Raw genomic sequence first — 20,478 nt, 5'->3', positions numbered from 1 at the left:
CACGTACTGTAAACAGTTGTAGAAGGAGAAGAAGCCCCAGGAAGAGAATTGTTAAATCGAAACTAGATTTATTTTCCTTAGAAATACTATCTACGGTATAAGGATTCTCAACGTTCAATCACCGCCTCATTGAATCTATTCAATGCAGAAAATTTTGATGTGAGTGTCAAACATGGATACTATGAACTATTTTATCCTCAACAACCCCTCTCCGATAATATCCACTGTCAATTTTATTCCAATGAAGACTAATTTATGGAAATTTCTGCAAAATTTATATAATTACGACTAAAATCCCGGAAAGCGGATAATACATTGCCTATCCTCGGTGATAGAACATCCTATGAAATGTATATTGCATAATTTATGTTATCAAATCAGTGTCTACATAAATGGCTGGCTGGTGAACCCAAGCTACGATCTTTCAACTTATGCAAACTATATACAATTCACGCTAATGACACCCAAGTCATACAAGGAATTGAGAGGCACCTCCAATGGATATGAATATATTACTAATACTGACAGTACAGATGCACTTAAAAATGCTACAACTAGTTAATGACATCTAGTTGGAAAAATATATCATGAAATATTTAATATAACCCAATGGCTACCACCCAATATTGAAGTGGATATAAAATTGATGCTTGCCCCATCTAGTTTCATATTGAGAAAATAACTTGCTGCCAATACTAATGTAAGTCTCTCCCTTACTTCAGAAATGCTTCTTGTAGGCTAGCACCAAGCCATGAGTTCGGTTACTCTGGCAGTGGAAAAACTGTGAGCCAACGGAAATAATATTAAACTACTGGTTCCACATACAATCACCAATCAACGTCATATTGCCATGGGGTCACGCACCTTCACCCACTCATCCTTTATCAATGGCGAAATTCCGTCAAAGCTCGCTTTGGCATTTGTAAAAAGCGCTAGTGCAATAGGATCGTTGACTGGATGCCCACATAAATTCGAGATGTTTGGGCTTTCATCTCTTGTGTGCAAAGTAAACGGAATCCCACTCTACAATCTATCTTTTGATAAATCATAAAGAACATTGTATGAGTTGACCATGCAAACCCTAGATCATGATTCACAACTATTTGAAAATGGTACAACCGAAGAAATGTTTGCTAAAACACATGGTATCATTGTATTGGATTTGTCTGGCACCCAGGATATGAGTATAGTACGTACGGGGAGTCTGCGTTTAGAGTGTACATTTGCCGACCCATTGGCTGAGAGTATTGCCCTAATCTCACTAAATCAATATGAAACCTATTGGGAAATCACTCCCGAAGGTAGGTTTCTATTAGACTTGGCACCATGAACTCCAGTCAAATAATCAATGCATTTAATATGAGTCCCCACATATCCCAGTTCAAATCCTATTGTCTACCCTCAGACTTGCTAGGAAAAATTCAAAATGGCAACAATACCTTAATTATTGTTAATAGCAGTCCGTCGACTGTGCTGACGGGTCATTGGCTGTACATCTTTCAAACAATGAAGACGATTTAATTTTTTGATCCTCTTGGTCTACCCTATACATTCTACACACCCCACATCAGTAACTATATTGAGAGCAGTAGGAAAAGTATTATTCAAAATCGGAAGAGTGTGCAGGATCTGACGACTAAGGACTGTGGCTTTACTGCGCTGTTATATTTTGTGTTTATATTTCTTAGCTATACATACAAGCAGTTTCTCAACATTTATTCAACCAATCCATGCCTGAACGACTTTATAGTGGAAAATATCCTCTGAGACCTGTATAATATAAATTTCAGTGCCCTAAGAGTAAAGTGCTTAAAAATGTTTGTGAATTTGTTTATTAATAAAATGTACATATACAACAATGTCTTTAAATCTTCACTTTAGATTTCTTCTTCGATGCATAGGCAACTGTCGTGAACCACTAATGCCGGTAAATCATTTGGATTCACTGTATATTGATCTTGATTGACTGCAAAATCAGGGTCACATTTTCTACCGTATAATGTAACTTCACTCTTGTTATATCTCTTTGTATAGTCAATGATACTATTTGCATTCATATTATGAAATTCACGAGTTTCAATCTGTCTATTTAAAGCAATATCACATACAGTGTTTTCAAATGGTGAATCACATTCAGTAGCTGCCAAATAAAAATCACATGGTTTATAGTTATAATCGACAGTGTCGTCAAAACGATGACGTAGAAACCAAATTGTCTTGTTACCCCAACAGTTGAATCGTAGACCAGATTCTTCCTCCCAGAATAATTTAAATTCACGACGATACCGATCTCGTAGAAATAAACTAAAATCACGTCTGGGATTCTTTCCAATCATAGCAGGGTAAGCGTTCTCCCATTGATCACATTTGTCATAGTGACAAATGGAGCCTTGATGCCCTCTAGGGTGAGAGTCACAGATCTTTTCAAGACATGAATTACATCCTTTAATTTGTACTGCATAGCCTTTATGTAATTTACAAGGATTACATAATTTACACTTTTCACTATAGTCATCAATAGTTGTACAATTCTCACATTGAGTCCAACTGCCAAGAGTGTACACGCATAATGGACATGTATAGAACATTTTTTTTTGGTTTCCGATGTCAACTCTCTCACAGCTAAAACGAAACTGATCGTCCTCGTTCTATAAATTCAGAGGGAGGAATGGGAGAGGAGTAATTCTGTGACGTCACCTCTTTCGAATGGTGGGGGAGCCATCTACATTGAATCTACGGCAATGTTTTCAAAAGTATATCCACGATATTATTTTGCTTTGTTCCAATTAATATATCAATAAATTGAGTATAAGCATTTGAATCACAATGACAAAGTTTCATACAATAGTCCAATGGGGGAGAATCAGTCCCCATTATATTGTCAAGTGTTTCCTGAGAGAATATCCTGCGTTGAAGAGATAACTCGAGAAAATCATCATCCGAAATCAAATTGTTTTTCCATAAACACCAGATTCGATCTAATTGTCTCTTTCTCGAATTTAATCATTTTCCAATCCTTTCACTCTGACTGCTGACTCTAGACTGACCATGAATCGTTGGACTAACATTCTAACAAAAAGAAAGGGAACATTTTCGATTTCAAAACAATTTTAGAGGTGTCATTGACCCCATTAGAATCAACAAACCGTGAAAATACATCAAAGTGAGAAAAATCCTGATTTTTCATTCTCAGTGACAAAAACCATAAAAAACATGCATAAATTATGCCCCCCCCCGGACTGGCACCCCCCCCCCTTTCTACTTATAAACATAAACATATATGTATACTGTATAGAAAGAGAAATAGGGAGGGAGTGAAAGGAAGAGGCAAATCACAAAACGTAATAAACAGTAATGGCTGTTTGTAGGCTAAATTAAGTTTTTTTTCACCTTTAATGTGTTGAAACATAAGGACTCTCAATTACCACAAAAAATAAGACAATAGACTTAAAGGAAGTGAGATTTCTTATAATTTATATTATATTTAAATTATATTTCTTATAATTTATACTACGTTTAATCTATATTTGAGGAAACTTCAAACAAAATGTTTTGATGTTGGATTCTCGTCTATTTTTATATTTAACCTGTATCAATTTTAATTAACCTAGATCTTTATATGTGATTAAAAATTGAAAGCAAAATCAAAGGCAAAAGAGTGTTTTCACGACAATAGCTTCAAACATCATTTGAAGGGAATAAGAAGCATCATAATTTTATATATGAAAAATTTTCTTTTAGAATTTAAAAACTGCGCTTTGATTTTTTTTTTTTCACTATAAAGCTTAATCTCAAATTTATTAACCTTTTTGATTTGACCTTAATGTCCATTCGACCTAAAAAGTTCCCTGGATCTGGAGTAGCATATAAAACTTTTAAACGCAATAGGTTTTCAACGGTTTAATTTTAACCCAAATGCGTAGAAAGGTGAGAAAGAAAAATACTTGCAAAAACTAACTGACTACACTTACTGCATTCTGATAGTTTATCAGTAAATCAAACTTTAAATTTTAGCGTGAAGACTGGAGAGCTAAGGAGGGGAACATTCTCCCATACATTTAAGATAGTTTCTGGTAGTTTTAGGTTTGAAGTGCAAAAACATGTTTTTAAAATATTTAAAAATCCTGAAAATCTACACTAAAATCTCCTTTGAAATATGAAAGTCTCACTGTTTTTTCCCTTCTCAATGCTAAAGAAAATATCACAGTGCAGCTAGGAACATTATTTAGAGTTTGAATCTTTCAATTATAAAAGTGGAATTTTGAATAAGCTATCATTTTTTTCACTATTATATTTTTTAGCATTTTGCTGCAAAAATTAACAAGACTGGCAACGAAGCGTTCAATTTGGGAACAATGGATCCGCGGCGCTTGGACAAGCGATAAGTGATCCACCTTCAGTATGGGTTTGAAACCGATCAAGTCATTTGGTTGGCCGTAGCGATCTTTTTTGTAAAACAGTTTTTTTCGTGGTGTTTTAAAAATCAGTGACATAATTTCCGGCAACAGCGTGCTATCAGGATGTGATTCAATCTTGGGCATACTGCAACGGAAACCCTTGATACATTTTAGTGGGTCTGCGGAGAAAGCGTTTTGTCAATAGTACAGGTTTTTCGGTGGTTTAAGGCATTTACAGAAGGTAGATAGTCGATTGAAGGTCAACCACAAAGCGCTAGATCTTTATCTCCAAGAACCGAAGAAAATGCGGAAAGAATTTGGGATATCATGTATTCAGATTATCGGTTGACAGACAGAATAATCAAGGAAGAGTTAAGTTTTACTCATAGCACTGTTCATAAGATTTTTACGAATGAGCTGGGGATTAGAAAAATCTGCATACAAATGGCTCCAAAAAACCTTTCGCAAGACCTAAAGGACATCAGGAGGGAAAGGTGTCTTGACTTTTTGGATTCGATTGAAAGTAGCAACCATTTTCTAGAACGTATCGTAATGGTGACGAGTCTTGGGTGTTTAAGTACGACCCAGAAACAAAGTGCCAGAGTATGGAGTGGCACACTTCAACCTCTCCAAGACCCAAAAAAGCTATGACGAGGAAGTCGAAGAAGATGGATATCTGTTTTATAGATATACACCGAATCATCCAAGAAGAGTTTGTACGTCAAGGCCAAACGATCAATCATTTCTTGCCGGTATACTACTACTACTACTGACAACTCACTGCAGCACAAAGCCGCCCGAGGCCAACACAGCTACGCACGCTTCTCTTCCATCCCAATCTGTTTAAAGCCTCCCTTTTTACACCCGCCCACGAAGTTCCCAGTTCCTTTAAATCTTTCTTTATGACGTCCTCCCATCTCAGACGAGGATGACCTGCTTTCCGTTTAGCCCTAGATGGTTGGCCGAAAAGAACTATCTTCGGCAATCTGTCATCCTTCATCCGCACAACGTGCCGTAACCACCTTAACCTTTCTTTCATTATAGCCCTAGAGAGCGGTATTGAACCACATTTTTCGTATAGCCTATTGTTTGAAACACGGTCAGTCAGCCGGGTACCCAGAATAATCCTTAAGCAATTTCTCTGGAAAACATCTAGCAAATCTTCATCCGCTTTTCGGAGCGTCAATGCTTCAGAGCCATATTTGACCACTGTCATCACTGTAGCTTCTAATATTCTAATCTTGGTTTACAGACTTATCTTCCTATTCTTCCAGACTTTTTTTTAACTGTGAAAAAACACCCTGAGCCTTGGCTATTCTATTTTTAACATCTTCATGAAGTAAGTGAAGCTGTCCACCTGATCAATCTTTTCATTACCCAACATCACCTTTTCATCTTCACTTATTCCTAGCCTTAGTGACTTAGTCTTCCTAACATTAATTTTCAAACCAATTCTAGCACCCTGAACTCGCAAAATCTCTAAAACTTCATTCATTTTGCTCACACTTTCATCTAGGATGCTTAAATCATCAGCATAATCCAAGTCCAGGAGACTTTTTCCTCCCCATTTGATTCCGTGGTCTCCCAATGCCTTTCCTGTGCTCCTTAAAACAAATTCCACCAAAATAATCCATACAAAGGGGGATAGATCACAATCCTGCTTAACTCCTGATTTAATACAAAACCAGCTGCTAACCTCATTTGCTACCTTAACCGCAGCAGAGTTATTCTCGTAAATAGCAATAATCACTTTAGTGTATTTGTCTGGTATACCATACAAGGATAAAACGTTTACTAAAGCTTTTGTATCAACGGAATCGAACGCTTGCTCGTAATCTATAAAACTGAGGACCAAAGGTGTTTGACAACTCAGGCACTTCTCAATTATTAACCTAAAAGTGAAAATTTTGTAGAAAACATCATCTACCTTTTCTAAAACCGCACTACTCTTCTCTTAAAACTTTGTCTACGGCATCTCTCAGTCTAAAAAGTATCATTTTACTAAGCTATTTGATACCTACAGTAGACCAGACTAATGCCTCGATAATTACCACACTCACTTTTATCACCTTTCTTATAAAGTGGCTTAATTAAGGTTTTCCTAAAATCGTTAGGTACTTCCCCTTTTAAAAAAATCATATTCATAATCTTCAATAACTTATTTCTGAACTCAGAGCCACCATATTTAAGAAACTCATTTACCACCCTATCAGCACCTGGAGCCTTATTATTCTTTAATCCTTTTAGTACTGTCGCTAATTTCTCCTCACAAAACAAATCTTCTTTCACATCCAAGGTATCACAAACTTTTTCATATTCCTCTGTATTTTTTCCTGCAACTCTATCTCGGTTAAGCAAGTTCTCAAAATGTTCGGCCCATCTCTCTTTAGGTTTTTCCTTATCGCTAATTGCGACCCCATTCCTATCTTTAACTGGGACAAGTCCGGATTGACTACTCCCTCTCAATTTGTTAACGTGCCAGTACAAAACTTTACTATTATGCATCTTCCAGATCCTCGGCAGTTTTTCCATGGCCTCCACTTCACACCTCCTTAGTTTATATTTTAATGCTTTCTCTACTTTCTTTAAATTCCATTTGTTTTCAAGTAATTTATCACTCAGATAAATCTTGTGCGAGTCTTTACTCTTTTTTATTACACATAAATTTTTTCCGGTACAACTCATAACTGTAGTTCGTGATTTCTTTTCTTGTACGTCTTCTTCAACTTCCTAGACTATTGTTCGAAAATTATTCCAACCATCTTCAGCATTATCAAATTTTAAACTCTCGAGTTTAGTATTCAATTGTTTCTGGAAAGTTTGTCTCAAATTCTCATCCCGGAGTCTATCAACATAATAACTTCCCGGGAGGTAGTTACCCTTCCGATATTTCAGCTTTAAATTAACCCTTGACACTACCAGATGGGGATCTTTACGTTTAACATCAATAACATCACTCCTATATACCCTAGTATCTTGTATTGATCCTCCCAGTCTTCAGTTTACAATAAATTTATCAATAAGGTTTACTGTCTTATAATCACGTGAACACCATTTTAAATTATGGGCTTATCACCATAATGTTTATGACCAAACACCGCATTGATTATAACTAGATTGTTATACCTACAAAATTGCAAAAGTCTGTATCCATTACTGTTTTCTTTTCCTACACCAAATTTACCTAGGCTGGAATACCATCTATCCCTTGCCGGTATGGTCCGGTAAAAGTACTTTTACCGGTAATAAAATAGTATGGTCCTGGTGGTCATAAATGTGTTCTGCAAGGGCTGAGTCTAATTTTTTTTTTTTTTTCGCTTTTTAAGGACACTATCAATTGAAGTAGATAGCTGAATTATTCTATCTCTAAGCCGTTGCTAAGTCCTTCCGATGTACCATAGACCACAAGAACAAAGAATTCTGTAGACACCGAAGTTTTCCACTTTCGGGATGGGATTTGAACAGAGATACTCGTGACTTAAGAATAAGTGACACATATATCGGTTTTCTTAAACGAGAAGCCAACACTTTAGTCATCCCTGAGACAAACCTTCAACCACCTTCGCACTCAAAAAATGAAACGCGTCCCCAACCCCTCTAAAAGAGCTTGAGATCTAAGAGATCCAAAAAAGCTTGTGCACGAGAAATAATTATTAAAACCAGAAATCATATGACTAGCTCCTCTGTGTAATTAATTGTTGGTCGCTTGCTTGGCAAACGAATTGTTCACCAGTCAGTCATTCACTAGTATCCAACGAGAGCAGTCAAAGATTTTTGTTTTTTTTTGCTAGTCGTGGGAATTAGTGAATAACTCACCATTTGTATGAGATGTTTGGTTTTAAATTCTTCTAATTTTGGCTTTTATTGAATTTCATTTATCTTCTGAATTTGGCTTTTATGGGTTCTTTTATTGGTTTGTTTTTCACGTTGACTCTCCGCGTTATTTGGTTTTATTTGTCTTTCCGCATTTTTGGATTTTTGCTTGAAATTTTCTTCCATGGAAAATTTCATGATATATATATATATATATATATATATATATATATATATATATATATATATATATATATATATATATATAAAAATATATATATATATGCGAACAAGCCATGTGTTTAAAGCGAAGAAACAGCTTAGTATCTCCGGATATTTTGTAGCCGAGCAGCTTACAAAACACAACCGCGATCTTCTGGGCACTTCAAGAAATGACTTTGAGAATTACAGTTTAGGATCTGATAAAGGCCGTATTTTTGTGCACGAAACTGATAGTGCTCCGATCAGGCGTATCTGGTCAATTGATGACCTTTTATAGAGTTTTTTTTATATTTGTGTTATTTGTTTTTTATTTTTTTTTTTTCTCTCTCTCTTTTTTTTCAAGTGCTATTTCTTGTTTTGATTACTTATTAAGAGGTATTGCCGGCAATGATGATATACCGATTGTTGAGCTAAAGCCTATGAGGGAGAGTGATTATATTCGGTTGCCATACATTCATGATATAAATGAAAAGAGTCTTCTTGGAATGTCCAAGTGACTACAAGCTATCTGGATATTTTGGAATTAATTGAAAAATTTCCTTCTTCTTTTGACATTATAGGCTTATGTGAAACATTTTTTAGTTCAAACCAGTCTCTCTCACTATATTTATTTCCAGGTTATGCTCTTCGTGTTAAGAACTGAGTGGTGATGGGTCGCCGTGGTGTTGATTTCCTTAGAAAAAATGAGTTGAATTATTATGAAAAAGATGATCTCAGCATATATCTCGAGGGAAGGGTAGAATTTTCTTAAAATGGAATTCATTTTGACTGGAGAAAAAATATAATTAGCGTAGTCTATTATCTGCCCAGTGCCTTTTTGGAGGATTTCGTGGGAGGACTGGGTCAGCTTAATTCGAAAATACCGTCTGGAGATAGTCATATTGTTATGGATGATTTTAATTTTAACCTGCTTGATTTATCTACTCTTAATGTTGATTTTATAAGTCTTATGATATCGAATGATCTATACCCGCTTGTGAGTGTACCCACGAGGATCACTGGACAGAATGCAACCCTAATTGATAATATTTTCGTTCGTTCTGCCAATTTGAAGCTTTGTTTTGCTGATGTTGTGGCTTTCCTGGATCTGACCATCTTCCATTGGCGAGTGTTATGAAGTGTTAGTTGCACAGACCAAAGAAAAAGAAAATAAAGACAAGGTTAATAAAAAAAGGGAATCTTCAAAAGTTTGTGGAGGAGGTTAGTGTTATCGATTGGACCCCTGAGTTCCCAGAAGAATAATACTCATAAGAGGGCATTTTATAATATAATATTTTTTATTTTGCTCATTTCTGATATCGTTTGTTCTATTAAGGTAATAAAAAGGAAAAAAAAAGCCCTGTAGGGCATGGATAATCATTGAAACACCGGAAGAAAGAAAGCTAAGGATTGTTCTTTATCAAAGATATCTAGATGCTAAAAGTGATGTTTCGTATGAATTGTTCAAAAAACAGCCCAATTTATTGAAAAAGAAAGTTTTCAAATTGTAAAGGAAATATGAAAGAAACATAGAAACTGATAAATGAAGTGACCAATTGGAATGCTGAAATTGGAAGGAATGAAGTACAACTTGAAGGGTTCGCCTCTGATGATAAGTCTGGAATTGCAAATGAGTTTGGTAATTTTTTCTCCAATATTGGTATTAAAGTGCAAAATAGTGTAAAAAAAAAGATGTCAACAGGTTCAAGAATACATTATATGTGATAATAGAGGTGAGAGTTTTGAATTAGTTTTTGATCCGTGTACAAGTGATGAACTACTTAAAATAATAAAATATATGAAATCGAATTCTGCGGGAGTGGACGGCTTATCTCTTCGAGCGTTTAAGGCAATAATGCATTATATTCTACCGTGTCTGCTTTTTATTATAAACCTTTCACTTGAAAAGGGCATTTTTCCTGACCTGCTAAAATTTGCGAAAGTGACATCACTTCATAAAGGTGCCCCTAAAAAGGAAATTGAGAATTGGACCGATATCGATCCTTTCACTGTTTTCGAAATTATTAGAAAAAGTTGTTCATAAACGTCTATATTGTTTCCTACAGGCTAGTGATTTGCTGAGTGAGACCCAATTCGGATTTCGCTTAGGGTATTCGACAACGATTGCCTTGCAACAGGTTATAGCATCAACTAGCGGGGAAATGGACAGAGGTGAAATACATTTGTCTATATTTATAGATATTCGCAAAGCATTCGATACAGTTGATTTTCAAACTAAGTCGGATGGAGTCGTTAGGTGTCCGCGAAAAGTGCTTGAAGTGGTTTGAAAGTTATCTCACAGGGAGATCCCTAAAAGTAGCATTGAATGATGCGGGTTCAGCAGAATTTCCAGTGCCGTGTGGAGTACCACAAGGATCAGTGTTAGGTCCCCTACTTTACCTCATGTATGTTGATCTCATGTGTTTTTATTTGAAAGATGTGGGTCTTACCTCGTTTGCTGATGATACTATTTTAACTGGGTTTGCCATGCCTGTGAAGGACCTGGTTAGAAAAGTGAATCTCGCATTAGAAAGGCTGGAGATTTGCACTTCATTAAATCTATTGTGTGTAAATGTTAGCAAGACATTTTTAATAACGTTTTGTAGAGTTGGTACACCACTGGATGTGTCTGGCCAGGTAACTTTATATGGTAATCTAGTTCTGCAAGTTAATCATCTCCACTACCTTGGTTTTTATCTCGATTGCCATCTGGCATGGAAGTGTGACAGTGACGCAATTTCATCTAAAATTGCCCATGGGGTAGGAATACTTCGACGTCTGCAACACTATCTCTCTCAAAGAATACTTTTAACTGTATATTATTCATTGGTTTATCCATATATATCCTACGGTTACCTCCTCTGGAGTAGTAACTTCTCATGAAACTATAGAAGAGTGCAAGTTCTACAAAATAAAGCTGTTAGAACAATCGGTAGGTATGTCCAGGATGTACATGACATATGTGCTTGTTTTAGGTCCCTGAAGCTCCTTAATATTGATCAGACAAGAGATTACCTAGCTGTAGGATTTGTCTGTCAGTGCAGGAATAGTTAAACCCCTAATTTTTTGAAGAATTTTTATCAAATTAATAGTGATCTGCATACTTATGGAACTGGACAAAGTGATAACATGGTGGTAGATTTGCTTCGTGGTACCAGATCTTCATTTTCAATGAAAAACCTGGGTCCATCAGTATGGAATGAGCTACCATTGATCATTAGAGCGGTGGAACATGTACCTCAATTTAAAAAGAATTTAAAAGATTATTTTTTAGGGGGAATTTGTTGAATTTTATTATGGCTGGTAGGTTCGGTAGAGGAGGAAGAAGAGCTGAAGAAGTAAGGGTGGACTGGTAAAGTATGGGTGGGTAGGAGCTATGGTATGGTTGGCAGGGTGGGGGAGGGGAGAGGGAGTTGAGTATAGTGAGTGATGGAGACTGGATTGGTTATTATTATTTTCTTTTATATTTTATGTTATTATTTTTCTTTTATATTTTATTTATGTATTATCATTTTTAATTCAGCTATTTATTTAGTTTTCTATATATTTTTATTATTACTTATTATTTATATATATATATATATATATATATATATATATATATATATATATATATATATATATATATATATATATATATATATATATATATATATATATATATATATATATATATATATATATATATATATATATATATATATATATATATATATATATATATATATATATATATATATATAGAATATAGTTATCTATTTTTGGTTTATTTATAATTGTTTTAATTAAATAGTTAAGGTTTATGTAAATAGTTCAGTTAATAGGTAAATAGTTACATGGAGTTTCGCGCGATCGGAAACATTCACAGGTTTTCTCCAGCGTGAAAGTGTTGTTTAATTTATTTATTTGTTTGTGAATGTGGATTAATAAACTTATATATATATATATATACATATATATATATATATATATATATATATATATATATATATATATATATATATATATATACTGACAAGTAGACCTTTTTATCCCTTCAAAAAAATTCATATTGAATGATAGCCGTAGATTTGTGCTTCTATCAGTGATAGTGAGGTGGCTGCGTTTAATGCTTGTATTAGTATGTTATAACTCCCGCAGATACTCACACTTCTGTCTATCTGATGGGACATATCCCCTTTTTTCTCGAAACTTGTTGATGCCAACCATGATCAAGTAGAATCCCATAATTACAATATTACTGGACCAGATAACTGGGTTCCCAAGCAGGTATACCCTTGATCTTTGTCCATCTCCAGCAGAGAACCATTGACCCTTAAAAAAAACAAAACACACTAAACATGACGAACAAACCGATTGATTGCTATGCAACAGACTTGATGTACCACTAAATAATTGGTAATCGGTGCTTCGCTATACGTAAATAAATACTGGCAAAAAGTCCATTGAATAAATAAAAGCATAAGAAAACAAAAGCAGAGTTAGACAAAAATAGTGAAAACTAAAACATACGGTAATTAAAAAAAGACCAAAAATGTTGAATAGGTAACAACCATCAATCATACTTTATTCTCCCGGCTGATCAGATCCTAGGAAAAAGTCAGTGTTTAATCGGTCAATATTGTTCAGGTGGTCTGTGCCCTCACTAAGCCACTATGACCAATTGAATCAAAAGCAGCAGAATTGTGAAAAATATTATATATGCTTTTGTTCTTAAATTGATTCCTATTGTCTTCTGTTTATCTACTTGTCTTGTATGTTAGGATAACAAAAAAACGCATCTATGTTTTTTTGTTTTAAATAGAGATTTGTCGTAAAAAAAAAGGCATGGTTAGCTTGTGAAGAAATCATACGTAACAATGCTGACAGCAAGTGCACACGAAAGATATTATTATGTTTGCCCCCAAGGGGCAACCTAGTAAACAACAGCCCATAGTAAACGGATACTAAAAAACGCACAAAATAAAATGTCTAATGAGAAAAATTTGTCGTTTGAAGCTGATTCATACCATTTCAGTTCACCTTATCTTATCTTATCTTAAAACTGAAGTTTATCCGAAGAAAATCCATGCAAATTTCTAAAAATAGCTCCTAGTAAAAACCATCTACTAGTAAAAACATCAAATTTCCACCTGGGACCCTGTCTATTTGCTCCTGTAACTTTAAGGAAAATTCATTTGAGTCACTACTATCTCCGTCTGTCAGTTCTACAGGGGCATATACTACTATAACTGGTACCCTGCACTTTTTAGTCATAAAATGAGTAATTAGCATTATATTATTAATACCTTCCCAACCTAAACAAGACTCAGCAGCTTCTATCATGAGCCCTACTCCCTGTCTATGTACCCCATCCTTCCTACCAGAGTAAACAAATTCTATATCACCTAATAAGTCCAGTTCGAATCGTCTGAATTCGTCAGTCAAAATGTCGATACGATGGTCATTTTTTAACGTAGTGACATTCCAAGTTCCAATTTTCATGTTCTTTAAATCACTGAACTTATTTTGGCCTCAGGAAAAGCAATGATCCCGGATCCCAGTGAAGGACGGGGATCACACATCTTCTCAAGTCTACGCCGAAGTGCTTAAGGCGGCTTAGAACCGGACAGCCAGAAGTCCCTGGGACCTCCATTAATGGGGGCTTTGTGCAATCCTGGACCCATCTTGGTCACAACATGGTTTTCAGCACTTGGTGATGCTCTTCTATCAACAAGATTCGAAATCCTGCACAGACGATCTCAAGCCTATTACCCTCGACTCATTATATATTCATGCCTACAAATATTATGGTAATACGGAGAGGCAGCCCATAGTAGATAAATTAGCTAGGAGAAGGTTTTTCAGCCCGAAGACACCCGTCAAAACATACCAAGCCCAGACGAATTGTCCATTAATCAGAATCCCGTGCGAATGCTGTGTCACTTACTAGGCTATAATTTCCTCGAGGGGCGCCACTCCTCAAGTGGGAATAGAGTTGACCGCGAGGTCTCCAGTCTTGCAGTTACCCCGAAAGGGTCGAGACAGCCCTTTGCAGAGGCCGTTGTCCACAGATCTCGATCTTACACCCTGCCGCAGTTGTCCTCCTATAGAGTATCCTCCCGCGATGGCGTTCTGCATCACCATGCAATGTAACCCATTACTGTGAGCTGGTTTGTAACTCAAGGGACTGGTCAGCGTTGCCACGTTTGACCGTGAAAATAAATAAGCAAAAATAATAAGTTAAGTTTGAAAACTCTTTTTGTCTCTGAAAATTTAAATATTAACAGTCTATTGATTGCCAAAAACAACTATACCTTTAAGGGAATACTATGCCTTCCTATGCTATTTGATGCTATGATTTTTAATTATTTCGACTTTTTTTATGTCACCCAGTACTACCAAAAAACTAATAACCTCCAAAGTAGGTCTTTTTCATTTATTAATTAAAAAACTTTTTCCACAAAACAAGTTTTTCAAAGAAAAGTAAAGAACTCCATTAAACAAAAAAAGAGCAAAAATAAAATCAAATAATCTACCAAGCTCGAAACTACCACAAATCAGCATCGATAAATAAATAAAACCAAAAACGAACAGAAATTAAAATAAATAACCGAGTCAAACTCAAAACGAGCAGAAATTAACATAAGTTGAGCGCAAGACCCCTATGCCTTCTCAAGGCCTGAACAACATTTACACTTAACTGTAAAAAGATACAAATGAATATGCATTGTCATTTTAATATACATATAATTATATTTAGTAATCAAAATGTTAAAATTATTTGATTTATTAAAGTTATAAAAGTAAAAACATTTATATTTTTTTCAGTAAAGTGCAAATTTTGTTCTGGCCTTGGGAAGGCATAGGAATTTTGCGTCCAACTTATGTTAATTTCTGCTAGTTTTGAGTTTGACTCGCTTATTTATTTTAATTTCTGTTCGTTTTGGGTTTGATTTATTTATCGATGCTGATTTGTGGTAGTTTCCAGCTTCGTAAACTGTTGGATTGGATTTTTGCTAATTTTTTGTTTAATGGAGCTCTTTAATTTTCATTGAAGAACTGATTTTATGAAAAAAGTTTTTTAAATTAATTTCTGTTCGTTTTATATTGGGACAGTCTTTTCAAGGAAAAAGAAAATAATACTTTAAATCTTTTCGTTTTTTTAAGAATTTATAGTGTGGCCTGCTATTTGTATGCTGGAGAAAAATTTTCAGCAATTTTTAACAACATACACCATTTTAAAAATCTGGACACAAATAGTAGTGTTTAATTTAGTTTCATACCTCCTCTAGTTGACCTGAAATGAAAAACATGATAACATTCGTAAAAAATATCTGCTTACTTTCTTTGATAGCTTTGATACACTTACACTATTTTGATCTGGTTAAATTCCAAGAGCAGAAGTGGCCCCAAAAGTTTGAACATAATACTCTCAGTTGTTCTTGAGATACTGCTGAGATGCCTTATTGAGAACTAGCATTAACACAGTGCATTTTGGTTAAATCCTAAGACGTGATTGAGTTTTTAAACATAATGAGCAAATGGGAGGGTTGGAGTGGAAGGGGGATTAGTTGCCCTCCAATCACTTTCGAATATTAAAAAGGGCATCAGCCCTTTCTATTTTCAATCGAATGAGCCCCTTTCGAAGTTACCACGACAACTCCCTCGATAAAAAGTGCCCTGGTCTAAACAACAACAACAACAAAAAATATTACTAATCACTTTCGAGTGTTACAAAGGGCACTAGCCCTTTGAATTTCAAATCGAATGAGCCCTTTTCTGAAGTTGCTACGACAACGTCTTCTATAAAAACCTTATATGCCCCCAGGGCATAACTTAAAACCCTTACCCTGAGGGCTGTGGCGGAGTATCCTCCTCAAAAACATGTTTTCTATCTGGAAATCAACTACGCTGAACAAAATTACTATCTCAAAATTTTTATTGGATGTGTTTGGGGGAATGATGGGCGTGGGGGAGGGTTAGTTGCCCTCCAATCACTTTCGACTATTAAAAAAAGTACTAGCCCTTTGAATTTCCAATCGAATGAGCATTTTTAAAGTTTCTACGACAACGCCTTCCATAAAAACCTTATATGCCCCCAGGGCATAACTTAAAACCCTTGCTCCGAGGGTTGTGGGGTGTGTCCTCCTCAAAAAGATATTTTCTATCTGGAAATCAACCACGCTGAACAAAATGGCTATCTCAAAATTTTGATCAGATGTGTTTGGAGGAATGATGGGCGTGGGGGGGGGGCGTGTTGCCCTCCAATCACTTTCGACTATTAAAAAGGGCACTAGCCCCTTGAATTTCCAATCGAATGAGCCTTTTTTGAAGTTTCTACGACAACGCCTTCTATAAGAACCTTGTATGCCCCCAGGGCATAACTTAAAACCCTTGCCCGAGGGTTGTGGGGGAGTGTCCTCCTCAGAAAGATATTTTATATCTGGAAATCAACTACGCTGAACAAAATGGCTGTCTCAAAATTTTGATTAGATGTGTTTGGGGGAATGATGGGCGTGGGGGGGGGGGGCTAGTTACCCTCCAATCGCTTCTGACCAGTGAAACGGGTACTATCCCATTGAATATCAAATCGAATAAGCCTTTTTTTGAAGTTTCTGCGACATTGTCTTCTATAAAAACCTTATATGTCCCCAGGGCATAATTTATAAACCTTGTCGTGAGAATTGTGGGAGAATGTCCTCCTCAAAAATATATTTTCTATCTGAAAATCTCCAATTTGCAATCGAATGAGCCCTTTTCAAACTTTCTACGACAACTCCTTCAATACGAAGTGCCCGGGTATGCATAAAAAAAAACAAAACAAACAAAAAAAAAAAAAACAACACGTTGTACCCACATCGTTCTTTACTTAGGCAGCGCTAGCGCGCTGCCTATGATAATTGAATCTCAGATTGTCCCAATTTTTTTTTAAGATACAAGATATATATATAGTTGTGTAAGTTTCCACCAAGCATATAAGATTTCATTGGCCTTGATACTTTGAAGAAACCTCTCCATACAAATTTTTAAGAAAAATAGTTTCAAGATTATCTTGAAACTTCAGTGCATAATTAGGATGAAAATTGTCATTACCTTTCCTTTTTCGAATAGATTTTCACCAATAATCGGAATTCAAGCAGAGAATGAATTTAAAAATAAATAAGGCATGCTTCTTCTGTTGGTAATTTATTAAGATCACTCTTTTTATGTATAAAAAATCGACCTATTTTTTCTGTAAGGTAGCTTAAGTAAGATCTTTTAAAACGAACAGCCACATTAATGATATTTTTGTAAATAAATTTATAATGTTATTCATTTAAAATGGTTGGACATTTTAACTTATTTGATTGTATGTAAATAGTTAATGTATACCGTTTTGATGACGTTTAAAGAAGCTGAAATGGTACTTTTGGGGGAGGGGGGGGAGGGGATAGGGTATAAAGGAAGGCTAATAATAATGGTTTATATTTAAACTGGAAAGGCCTTGATGATAAGCTGGCCACGGTATACGAGGACTTCCTATAACGGTAGGACGTCCTCTCTTTATTTTAAACTGAAGGCAATATTTAAAATAAAAGATATTTTTAAACCAGGAATTAGAGTGAGTGGCAGTTAAAACTAAATTTTATAGATTACTTTGAATATATATATATATATATATATATAAATATATATATATATATATATATATATATATATATATATATATATATATATATATATATATATATATATAATGTCACTGAAAATAGAAGGTGATGATTTCTTTTTAACCTAAAAAATAATAATAAATACAAAAAATAAAAAGGATCTGTTTAGTTGAATTTCAGCTTGTAAAACACCTGGTAAGCCGTGTATTTTTCAAAGTCTAATTGCGACTGCAGTGAATGGAGTATCAAAAATTGAGAGTCCCACTCTCTACTTCCTGCTATAAACTAAATTATTTTGAATCTATTTACAGAAGATCCAAGACATTTTATTTCAGTTTATTTTGAAAAGTGTTCAAAAACCATCTGCCAAATATTCATACAATATTATTAAAAATTTTACAATCATCTGCAAGAGCAGTTAAAAATAATTATTTTTTTTTTTGTTATACTTTTTTTTCGTTCAGCCAAAAGCCAAATTAAAAAAACAACTGTACGATTTGAATTTTTTGACAACTTAGTTTAAGAAAATATTAAACATTAGGATAAAACTTACCCTTAGATTTATTGGCCACATCCAAGGCCGTGACGTCATCTCTCCCTCTTTAGGTTTAAGCCCAGCGTTGCCATTAAACATGACAAAATGAGCTTCTATAAATTTTTGGAAAAAGTTCAAGTTGTATTCGCTGAAGCTAACGTTGGGGAGGCGAGGGAAAACATTATCTTCGACATTCCAAATTCCAGATGGATCGCGAAGGTTGGGATTACATGTCACTTCTTGCTGGTCAAAACCCCTTAAAGTAAAACATGGAATAAAAGGATTTCTTTCCTTATATCACCATACCCAAAAAGATCTTATCTCTTTTTTAATGAATTAGAACGAAAGAAACCTCATTAGTGTATCGTTTTTCAAACTCGGTGTCGCACCCCCCCCCCTCCCCTTAGGCAGGGAGGGGTCCAATCCTATAAAAAAGGATCACTGTCGGCGAGAAAACTAAACGCCAATAAGAAACTTTATTTACTAACTGATATAATTCAATGACTTGTATATTCAAATGCAACAATCAGAACATAAGAAAAAAGAAGAAGTATGCTTTAAGCAATGAGAAAATTATCATCAACTGGCAAAAAATAAATAGGTCCAATTTATTATCAAGGAGGCACACTTATGCCTCTATAAAGAGGCGACCCACCACAATGTTAAGCGATTTCAGGTCCTAGAGGTCGCAGAGAGACGGCGGTGATCGCATTTTGTAGCCCAAACTCAAACTAAGAAACTTGCAAAATTTCATCCTCCTCCGACTTTATCTTCATGGGGTAAACTGGGCCGGAAGTTTCGACCCTCCCACCCCAGCCCTCCTTTAACGTTGTCCGATCGGGCTGAAATTTAAAGGTTAAGCTTTCCTAGGGCCTGGGAGATTATCCTCGAAATTTCAGCTCAATCTGATCACTCCTTAAAAAACCTGTTTTCAAAAAACCAAATATAGCCACTTAAAATTCATCATTTCTTTTTTTTTTCTTAGCCACGCCTACAGGCCACAGTTGGCAACGGATCCGGTTGAATGAGGACTCATTCGAAGCAGAATGCGACCTGTTAGGGCCTTTTGATATTTTCAGACCGAAAATATTATCCCCCGAATTTACATTTACGAAAAACCTCGTTTTCCTATATTAGCCCATGTTAATTTTTTCCACCACAACCCCCCTTTAACGTTGTCTGATCGGGCTGAGGAATTTAGAGGACAAGCTTTCCTGGGGCCTGGGAGCTTATCCTCGAAATTTCAGCTCAATCTGATCACTCCTTCCCTATTTTCCAAAAACCAAATATCAAGTTTTGCTTGCGTCAAAAAGATTCATCACGTTACTAAAAAACAATTTCAAATATGTCCCTTTAGTGTAGCGGTGAGACTCCTTGCTGTCAGGGCGGAAAACCCGAGTTCGATTCACCGTTAGATCAAATTTCCCCTCAACGCCTCCTCAACGCCTCGCTCTTTACGCTAAAGTTTTTATTGTTTAAAAAAAAGAGTTGTGAGAAAGTCAAACTTTAGCGTAAAGAGCGAGGCGTTGAGGAGGCCACAGCCTCTTTCATATACGGAATAATTTCTGTTCGTTTTAAGATTTAATGTCGCTCCTTACTTTCAGTTTAAAAAACTTTTTTTTATTTAAAGGCTGCGAAAGCGGTGGGTTTGGGGGGCGGCAGCCCCCCAACTGTGCCTCCTAATCCCTGTACGTTTTAAGGTTCGACCTTGTAACTCAGCCTCTTTAACTCTTTAGAAAACGTAGTTTTTTTCAAATAATTCAATATAAGAGGGGTCGCAAGGTAACATTTTTATACAATACTGAAAAAGGCTTATGCCTCTCACTCAGATTACCTGTCTTGGCTTTGTCTCCAATTGGCCAATGCTTTGATGACAATTTGATTTTAATTCAACTTGATT

General features: G+C 35.4%; 1 protein-coding gene across 3 annotated transcripts in view; it reads right to left on the bottom strand.

Moving 5' to 3' along the window:
* The window catches only part of tw (Protein O-mannosyl-transferase 2), a 218,122-nt gene that overhangs the window by 15,042 nt on the left and 182,602 nt on the right, over window positions 1-20,478 (bottom strand). For all 3 annotated transcript variants that reach the window (XM_089092578.1, XM_089092577.1, XM_089092576.1), the window contains 2 exons: window positions 18,597-18,834; window positions 12,560-12,725 (listed from right to left, as the gene is read on the bottom strand). In XM_089092578.1, the coding sequence (XP_088948704.1) occupies window positions 12,560-12,725; window positions 18,597-18,834 (404 nt within the window). The remainder of the gene's footprint in view (window positions 1-12,559; window positions 12,726-18,596; window positions 18,835-20,478) is intronic.

This window comes from Artemia sp. Qi Xiang Cuo, chromosome 7 (assembly GCF_049724085.1).
Source record: "Artemia sp. Qi Xiang Cuo chromosome 7, ASM4972408v1, whole genome shotgun sequence".
Lineage (NCBI taxonomy): Eukaryota > Metazoa > Arthropoda > Branchiopoda > Anostraca > Artemiidae > Artemia > Artemia sp. Qi Xiang Cuo.
The sequence above is the reverse complement of the archived record's forward strand: the minus strand, read 5'-3'. Positions and strand labels throughout refer to the sequence as shown.